This window comes from Coffea arabica, chromosome 3c, assembly GCF_036785885.1.
Source record: "Coffea arabica cultivar ET-39 chromosome 3c, Coffea Arabica ET-39 HiFi, whole genome shotgun sequence".
NCBI classification, from domain to species: domain Eukaryota; kingdom Viridiplantae; phylum Streptophyta; class Magnoliopsida; order Gentianales; family Rubiaceae; genus Coffea; species Coffea arabica.
The window spans coordinates 12,195,705-12,205,912 of NC_092314.1; the positions used below are offsets into that span (position 1 = coordinate 12,195,705).

The 10,208-nt window shown below is 40.6% G+C and overlaps 2 protein-coding genes across 2 annotated transcripts; both read right to left on the reverse strand.

The window, feature by feature from the left end:
- Positions 1-890: 890 nt before the first annotated feature.
- On the reverse strand, positions 891-1,379 carry LOC140037811 (uncharacterized). The gene has a single exon (XM_072082946.1). It carries the CDS (start codon positions 1,377-1,379, stop codon positions 891-893), a length of 489 nt encoding a protein of 162 aa, XP_071939047.1.
- A 37-nt stretch (positions 1,380-1,416) lies between these two features.
- On the reverse strand, positions 1,417-2,298 carry LOC140037812 (uncharacterized). The gene has a single exon (XM_072082947.1). It carries the CDS (start codon positions 2,296-2,298, stop codon positions 1,417-1,419), a length of 882 nt encoding a protein of 293 aa, XP_071939048.1.
- Positions 2,299-10,208: the final 7,910 nt, after the last annotated feature.

Below are 10,208 nucleotides of genomic sequence, written 5' to 3' on the forward strand. Positions count from 1 at the left end.
ATGGAAACAATAGGTCACAATGTTGAAATGTCATACCCCACGTTTCAAAACAAGTACTTATTAAACTCCTCATATCGCCAACGAATTTTGATTCTGAAGTAATAATAGTTTTATTTAATTATTTGCCTTTTTTTTTGGAACAATATTAAAATGTAGCCATAAATTTAAATTCCAAAATTGTTGAATACTTGTGGAATTCTAGAAATGGCACTGGGAGTCAAAGTTCACCTTATTCAAAAGTCAGCAGCCATCTCGGAGTGTGCACGTTTCTATTGAGTTTCAGGTTCAATATGTATCCATTGCCATTTTTGGCTGATCAACCATGACTAAGAGAATTAATTGATTTGCTTGCCGTTTTTAAAAAAGGATTCTGTACTTTTTTTTTTTCTCTTTGAGCATCCGTATCTCCACCCTCAATGAAACTAATCTAGATTCAATATGAGGAGTGCCCGTAGATGCTGACTCTTACTCGGAAGTGAAGACTTGACCCAGAACTTTTCAAGGCGTCATCACATGTAGGAGTCAAACTTACAAACTCCGTGAATAGATAATTTAGCTCCAGTCTGTGGAATGTCTTGATGTTGGGTGAGTTGTAATATTTTGGTATCATCTAATGAAATTTTTGAAAGATTGAGAAATAAATAGAGCAAAACACCAATTTATTCCCTAAATTATTTTGCTAAAATCAAAATAGTCCGTAAAATTTATTATGAGTCAGTTTAGTCCCCCAACTATTTTTACAAAGCTGAAATAGTCCTTAAACTTTATTATGAGCCAATTTAGTCTCTCTTTTTTTTTTTTAAAAAAAAAAAAACAATTCCATCTTTTTTATTCAGAAAAACGTAACATCACAACCTTTTACGTCGCTTACAGGGCAATGCCCATGTTTTTCACACCAAATCCCTAGTTCCCTTTATTCTTCTAATGGAAGGTACTCCTAATCTGTTAAGCCTAATTTCCCCCCTGGCCAGCAACGGAATAGTGTACCAACTGTCATAAATCCTAACCTCTTCTAGCGGGTGAGAAACCCCCTCATTGGACAAGATGTCAGCAACCTTGTTCGATTCCCTATAACAGTGCATGAAAATAGGACGTTCCCCCGCCAGGCTCAATATTTGCTCCACCTCTCTCTTAATGTGCCAGGGGCAATGTAGCCGCCCTTGTAATATCCCAATCAACAGTAATGAATCAGCTTGTATAGCCAGACGTTCAACTCCCTTCGCACGACATAACCGGCTGCCAACCAAGGCAGCCAATGCCTCTGCTCGTAGACTCGTGCCCTCTCCAAGGAACGCCGAGAACGCAAACACAGCATGCCCATTCGAATCCCTGACCACCCCCTCCTCCACACACACCCGGATTCCCCTTAGAGCATCCATCGGTATTGAGTGTCAGCACCCCTTGGCCTCCCCCCTTCTATCGGACAACTCTGATATTGTAAACATAGGATGGGTAAGAGATCTTCTCATAAAATTGGGGGAAAGTCAGCATACCCAACTCCTTCTGAAACCGAATCTCAAACGCAGCTTTGACATCGTGAGCAATCATATTACAAATACCTTGGTCTTGCGGCTGGATACCATCAAAGACCGCTCTATTCCTGGCCTTCCAAATATTCCAGCAAATGAGACTAGGGAGCACATCCAACACAAACCTCTGCTGCCGAGACAACGCCGGGGAAAGCCACCACGTAATCAAACGTGCATGTACTTCGGAGCCCTGGACGACTACACCGCACATGTTTTGGAAGTAACTCCAGACCTGGGAGGCCAGTTGTCCCGTGGAAAATACATGCTCGAGTTCCTCTCCTGTGGCAGGCACACAGCAGAAACATTTGGACGGTAACTGAAACCCCATCCGTCCCAGAATGTCATCTAGGGGCAATCTTCTCAGTAGCATTCGGTGCATGAAAAAGGAGATTTTCAATGGAATGCTAGATTGCCAGATTCTGGAGAAAGCCATTGAGTTATTCCGAACCTGGCGAACCTCTTGGTAGGCCGATGCTAAAGAAAATTTCCCTGACGTCGTAGGCATCCAGACAGCTTCGTCAGGGAACCCCCTGCGAGGCACCGGGAGCCGTACCACATTAGCAACACACTCCGGCGGTAATATTTGTGTCAGCCGATAGATATTCCAGCTCCCATTGCACACCAATTCCGCAAAAGACACATGCGGCGTATCTGCCACTCTAAGGAACAGTGCCCCACTCCCCAACCAATTATCGTACCAGAAACTGCACTCCCCCTCATTCACCAGCCATAATATAGATAATTCTACATGCCGGCTCACATTTACCATACGGCGCCACGTTGCCGACGCAAACGGAGCGATGGTTGCTTGACAGGGGTGGATCCCATTACAATATTTTGCCCGCATGAACTGAGACCACAAAGATGATCATGTGCGCAAACACCACCATAACTTACACGAGAATGCGTTGTACACCTCCCTCACTTGCCGAAACCCCACCCCCCCTCTTCCACCGGATAACATAGATTGGACCACCGGATCCAGTGGTGCTTCACTTGCTCGTGCGATGAGCCCCATAAGAAATTGGAACACAGCTTCTCAATGCTTTTAAATATTACACCAGGGACCACTGCAGCAGATAAGAGATGAATGGGCATGGATGTTAGGACGTGCTTGATCAACACCAGCCTCCCTCCTGGGGATAATAGTTTCGACTTCCATGATATAATTCGGGCGGCAATCTTATGACACATCTCCCCATAATAGGCCGATTTGCACCTTCCCAGATATAGAGGGAAACCTAGATATCGAACGGGGAACTGCTGGCGGGAGAATCCCGTTATCCTCTCTATTACCCTCCGGCGCGAAGGTGACATAGATGGGTGAACTAAGTAACTACACTTCTGGACATTCACCAGCTGGCCAGAAGCTTGCTGGTACTGCTCTAAAATCTGCATGACTTTCTTCAAGGATGTAGCCGAGCCATTCGCAAAGACCAGAACGTCGTCGGCAAACGCCAGGTGTGTCACAGGGGGACATCCCCTGGGTACTGTGTAACCCAAAAAGCCAGATTGAGCTGTGAGACTGTTCAGCCCCCTTGACAATACCTCCGCTCCAATAACGAATAAAGCCGGAGACAAAGGGTCTCCCTGACGGATACCTCGACTAGATTTAAAAAACCCATGTGATGCCCCATTAATAATCACTGAAAACCACACGTTTGAAACCAACCTCCAGACCATGTCAATGAATCGTTCCCCAAACCCAAATTTGCGCAAGACACCGACAGTGAAACCCCACGAGACTCTGTCATACGCTTTAGCCATGTCTAACTTGAAAATTACATTTCCCCCTCTAGCCCGGTGTCTAAATCCCGACATCAATTCCTGGGCCAGTAGATAGTTCTCAGTTATATTCCTACCCTTGACAAAACCCGTCTGTTGCGGTGACACCAGTTTTGGCAATATCCCCACAAGCCTATCCGCCAAAATTCTAGATAACACTTTATTAATAAAATTGCAAAGGCTAATAGGCCGATATTTCGAAAAGTCCTGAGGATTTGGTACCTTCGGGATTAGAACAATAGATGTAGAAGTAATAAATCTAGGCAGCTCCGCCCCACAGAAAAAACTCAGCACTGCTTGATAGACATCATGTGCAATAATCTCCCATGCAAAAGTGAAAAACTTACCTGTAAAGCCGTCTGGGCCTGCCGAACTGTCCCCATCTATAGCAAAGATCACTCTTTTCACCTCCTCAAGGGACGGACATGTTTCAAGTGTCTCATTATCATCCCCCGTGACAACACGCGGAATCAGGTGCAATAAGTCCCCTGATGCCCCTCCTGGCTCCGAGAACGGCTCCGAGAAATACCGGACTGCCATGGAGGCAATCCCCTCATCGTCCTCAACCCATGCCCCACTCTCATCCTGCATCCTATGAATCGCCCCTTGCACCCTTCGTTGCTGTACGGTAGCATGAAAATACTTAGAGTTCCTATCCCCGTGCCGGAGCCATTTGACGCGAGTCTTTTGACTCCAAAATCGCTCTTCGTTGGACAACGCCAGCCGCAATTTTGCTTGAGCCTTTTGCAGCTCAATTTGAGCGTCCCCCGATTCATCCTCCTCCACTCGATTTTCCGCTGCTAACAAGTCCGATTCTGCCCTTTGAACAGCAATAAAAATATTTCCAAAAGCCTCCTTATTCCACTCCTGTATCACCCGTCGGGCCTTTACTAATTTGGAACATAACTTCCGTAGGGGGGAGCCCGTACACTCTAACTGCCATGCATTTCGAATAACCTCCAGCAGATCCTTTCTGTCTGTCCAGAGATTCAAAAAGCGGAACGGCCTAGGCTTATTATCCATGCGTGATGCCAAACCAATCCTCAGCGGGGCATGATCTGACGGATGTCTAGCCAGATGGACTACTGACACAGATGAAACGGCATCTGAGAAGATTCCATTAATTAGTAGCCTGTCTAGACGCTTCCAAATTCGTTCGCGGCCTCTCCGATTATTACACCACGTGTAGCTGGATCCAGAGAAACCCGCGTCAAAGACCTCCGCCTCCTCCATGAATGACAGTAGCTCCATACCCTCTGCTCTAGCAAATGGTCTCCTCCCTCGCTTCTCGTGAGGGTCTATGATCACATTAAAGTCACCACAGACACACCACGGAAGTGAGGTGGGTTTGTCAGTCAACAGGTCTTGCCATAAAATTCGCCGCTCCTCCATCGTGCACCGGGCATGCACAAACGAGAAGCACAGCGACCTTGGTAGCCACGGGTGATGCACCAGTAACATAATGTGCTGTGAAGAATTACCTATTATAGTACATGTAATCGGAGCACTAAACAGCACCCATATGTCTGCAGACAAGTTACCCACTACAGAATCAAATGGTAACCGCATTTTAATAGAATCTATTTGGGACATTGCTAGCTTCGGTTCACAAATAGCAACAAATTTCAAGTTATGCAAACGAACTAGCTTAATCAGACGACGCAGGTTGGGGGGTTTGGAGACCCCTCTAATATTCCAAAATAGCCCACTAATCATGGGATAAAGGTTGGAAAGAGTTTTGAGATAATGTTACCGATGACCGCAGCTGCCTATCTGATAGGAACTGAGCCCGAGCGCCTTTTTTCCTTGTTCGCCTATCCCGTTGGACCAGTACGTCGGCTTGATCGATGTTGAGCTCCACCATTATGGCGGATACCGGATGTGCACCGCCGATTAAGTCCTCCTCCTCAGCTGCACTTAAAGACCCTTGTTCAGCTAGCACCATAGCCCCATCCCCTATATCTTGCTCCTGCCATTGCTGCTCATTTGGGATATCATCACAGGCAGTACCCGCAACTGCTTCGTTCAAGCCCTTTGAAGCAGAGTTGCTGCTAGTGCCGCTGGTGTCCATCGCCCTCTTCTCTCCAAGTTCCGCTGCCTGCTCTCTTCCCCCATTTGGAGCCAGCTCCACCACTGCCAAATTAGCAGCTGCAACATCCACCGTCCCCACCGTTGCTCGATCCTCACTTGCTCCAGTTGCGGCAACAGATTCTGTCAACCCAGATGCTGGAGCGGTGACTGATGCCCCAGGTGCGGCAACAGCCTCTGCTGCCTTTTGGACTCCTAACGTCTGCCCACAGTTAGGATCATCATCTGCCATCGCTGTCTGCATTGTTGCAGCAAAAATATCTGCTGCACGTTGGGTCCCCAACACCTGCCCACCGTCTCTTGCATCAGCAACCATCACGTGCTGCCGCACCTCCGCACCCAGACATTGCGCCTAACCTTTAGTCTCTCAACTATTTTGTTTAAGTGAAATAGCACCTAACCTTTATTTATTTGGCCAGTTTCGTCCTTGTTTGACTTATCTACCCAATTTATCAACCTTGTGCACTAACAATCAGGGGCAAAATAAGAAATTTAGTCAATGCCCTTACAAAAATGATAGAAGAAATAGATATTTGACAAAAAATTAAAAACAAAATTGAATCATGTAGAGAACAAAAAACATAATGTTTCTTACGGAGAAAAAAATGGAGCTGATGCCTAAAATCTCACATGGATCCAACTCAGTCCATTGAATGGAGAAAAGGGAAAATAACACAACAAGAATATGCTAAAAGTTGGAAAAATGTGCTATAATTATGATTACTCCTTTAAGAAATAAAGCTGAAAGAAGCTCAATTTCTTTTTGTTTTCCATATTATTCAATTTCGTTGTCGATTTTTTGATAGATGTATGTTTTTTTATTGTTTTAATAAGGGCTGTGATTGGATTTCCTATTATGACATTGGCTGTCGATACTAAACTTGATAAATTAGATGGATCATCCAAATAAAGATAAAATTGGCTATGTAAACATTGGTGAGGGACTATTTCAGCTTAAGAAAAATAGTTGAGGGACTAAATTGGCTTATAATAAAATTAGGGACTATTTCAGCTTTGTAAAAATAGTTGAGAGACTAAATTGACTCGTAAAAAGTTTAGGGACTATTTTGACATTAACGAAATAGTTTTGGGACTATAAACATTAGGTCGCAATGTTGAAATATCAAAACCCGTGTTTTGGACCAAAACTCATAGAACTTCTTCACGTCGCTAACGAAATTTGATTCTGAAGTAATGCTAATTTTAGTTATTATTTGTTTCCTTGTTGGACTTCTGTCTTTTTGGTTACAATATTAAAATGTATCCATAATTTTCAATTCCAAAATTGTTGAATATTTAAACGAATTCTAGAAAGGGCACTGAGAGCCAAAGTCTTATTCAAACAGCCAGCCATCTGAGAGTACGTATTTTTTTATTATCAGGTTCAATATGTATCTATTGCTATTTTTGAATGATCAGCCATGACTAAGAGAATGAAATAATTCACTTGTTGTTTTTAGATATGAATTCATTACTGTCAGTAGTCTATAAATACACTTATTGCTCACCATTCTTTGCACCGCAAAATCTTTTCAAGATCCATCAAACCCTCCTGTTCTTGATCTTGTCCATTTGTGAAAACACAAATTAAAGCATCATGGCCCCTATCACTTGTAGTGCTGAGATGACCTCCCCAATCCCTCCTGCAAGGTTGTTCAAGGCCGCCATCCTTGATGACCACCCTTAATGCCACAGGCTATTAAGAGTGTGGAAATCCTTGAAGGAGATGGTGGAGTTTGAACCATTAAGTTGAGCACATTTGGTGAAGGTTAGATGTCATATTAATGTAGAACCCAAATTTTAAGGATCTAATAATAATCAATGCGTGCAGGGTTACAGAATTGGTGGGATAAAACAAATACTCAAAATATACGTGGAAGAAAAGAAAATAATAAATTCAACTCACAATATTATTGAAATTTCAAACAATGAAGAAAATCATACCACAATAAATTCAGCTGGTTCTAATAATAATCAAAGCATACAAGGTTACAGAATTAAAAGGATAAAACAAACACTCAAAATATATGTGGGAGAGAAGAAAATAACAAATTCAACACACAATATTATTGAAATCTCAAACAATGAAAAAAGTCATACCATAATAGAAAACCTTGCTAATTCTTCTAGATTCTTTCTCTTGAGAAACCAACCTAAATAATGTCCTATTTATAATCTACCAAACTTGTTAGGAAAGAAACCACTTGCATAAGAAATTACCAAATAAAACAGAAATTCCTAAATCACACAACTACTAAAAACATAACTCAAATAAAACTAAAAATAAATAAATATTTCTAGGCTTAGTTTAATTTGTCAACATTGCCTCCCTTAAACCAAACTATCCATTGAGATAGGTTCAACACCTTCTTGAGCAATAATTTCTATGTTGTAGTACACTTGACATGAAACTCTAACTTGTTACCAGTTATTAATTTCATTTTTACATGTAACAGTGGACGCACTATGTATTTTGTAAAAAATTTCTCAGTAATTTCTTCTTGATCAAAGTACTCACTTATACAAACCCATTCATCACCAGAATCACCATATTTGCCACCAATGAAAGTGCCTAAAAATACAAAATCATAGATTGCTTTTTGGCTAAAATTATCATCACCAAATAATTCAAAATAACCACTACTACAATCATCCAAAATTTTCATACTGTCAGTCAACTCTTTTGGAGTAAAATATTTTTCAATTCCGATGACATCCATATCTATAAAATCAAACATTCTCCCATCACTTTGAAGAGAGTCCGCAACCAACGAATTTTTCAACAACAATTTCATGTTCTCTTCTCTTATCAAATCAAAATTTTCTTCTTCTTTTGTCAAATTACCATATTATTTTTTTCAACAAATTCATTACTTCTAATTTCTCCAAACAAGGTACGCAAATCAAAACTATCAATTGATTCAAAATTTTTGATATCACCCATATTATCAACAAATCTATCATTTTTAAAATCCACAAACTAATTCCAACAACTAGATTTCGGTTTGAAAGCATAATTTCTCTCAATCGTGTGCAAAACATAGTAAATATCCTTCCAAAATCTCTAAAGTATTTTAGTATGACCAATAAAGGCTTTATAAATACTTTCTGCCATTATTTTACGCATCACTTGAAAGAATAATTGTGCCTTTTTCTTAAAAACATGTTTTGCCAACATACTTGCATCAACCCAACAAAGAATATCATCCAAATTACATTGTTTGACATATTTTTCCACTGTTAAAATCCAACCAAATATGTATGTCTATTTGTGCTTATAGGAGTCAATATGAAAAATTTTTCACCGTCAATCAGATCTTTATAATATTCTATTATTTAACAATTTGTATACCTGAATAAATTTTTTTCCTCCATCCTGTCATGTTTTCTTGGCCGTTCTGGTTGACTAAACAAATTATTGTTGTATGTATACCTATGCTCGTCAAACCTCATTCGTGTACACTCGTAAGGAGTGGTTCTGAGCTTATTGTGAATGCTCAGTACCAAGAAGTAGAAGAGAGAATGCATAAGAGAGAATTAACTTGGCTAAAGAATTAGGAAACAAATGAGGGATTTTTTAAGAAATTAATTCTCCAACTGCCACTTTTGGAAATTTTCTATCAACAACTAGCTACCAAAACACTAGCACATAGTAAGAAATTGGGATAATTTCAGAAACCTCGCTTGAGGCTTTTAATAATCTCAAGAAGCTCCCCTCAAAATTTTAAAATTACACGTACCATTCCTATTGGTGCAAAAGTACTCTACTACCCCTAATAGGATACTCAAAAGACTTTTTTATGGGAAAAAAGAAGGCCAGAAATCCAAGCGAAAACAAAAAAAAATCAATTTCTTTTCTCTTTTAGCCTTTTACGCTTGTGCCTTCTACCTTTGCTCACTTTCCCATGCCAATCTTCCTATAACCACTTTCCTAATCCCTTTTCCCCAACTTTTCTTCTCTACTTCAAGACCAATTTTTGTCCATCAACCTTGGCTTGTGCTTTGTTCCATTCCCTTCCCTTCTCCTTCTTTGATTTCCCTTACATCTCCCTTTCTCTTTGCAAAAGTGACTAGGCTCATCTCTCTCCTTTTTTTCCCCATATTTTAAGTGTAGTGGGTTTGATTATTTTGCCTCTATTTTATTTGATTTTGGTGGATTATGGGTGATAAAACTTGGTGATGTCACATATTAAAAGTTTGATAGATGGATATTGGGCTTTAGACAATGATTTGCTGAAAAAAAATGGCCGCAATGAGAGGAAGAGGCAAGGGGATTTGAGTGTGGGGGTTGATTGTTGATGAATTGTTGTTTTGGACAAAATTTGAGGTTGAGTTTTATCAAATTTGGTAGCAAGTGGCGAGATTTGTTTAGGTTGCGGGAAATAAATTGGATTGTGGTTTCTTGGGCATCCACAGTCGTTGGAATTGGTTTTGATTCAAATTAGGGTGGTTACTTGATTTTCCTAATAGTGTTGCTTAAAAGCACACGATCATCAAAATTCCTTATTTTTATCTTTTATTTTTTTTGTGGAAAAGATTTCATGACTTTCGTGATAGTCTAATTTGGAAGAAGGCAATCAAGGGATGCAATCAACATTTAGCAAAAGCTTTTGTTGTTTTCTTTGTAATTTTTAGGGTAAAAAGGGTAGTTTAGGTTATTTGAAGGAAATGATAGTCTATTGGATCTATTTTGAAGCATAAATAGTGAACATAAGGGAGGTTGGTGTTATTTCTAAAATCTAAGGGGAATTGTCTGAAATTGTCCGAGACCTCGGAGGAGGTTTTCAAAATTATCCGTAAGAAATC

Coding starts and splice junctions, on each gene's coding strand:
- LOC140037811 (XM_072082946.1), bottom strand. CDS start 1,379: ATGGATGCTCTAAGGGGAATCCGGGTGTGTGTGGAGGAGGGGGTGGTC.
- LOC140037812 (XM_072082947.1), bottom strand. CDS start 2,298: ATGGTAAATGTGAGCCGGCATGTAGAATTATCTATATTATGGCTGGTG.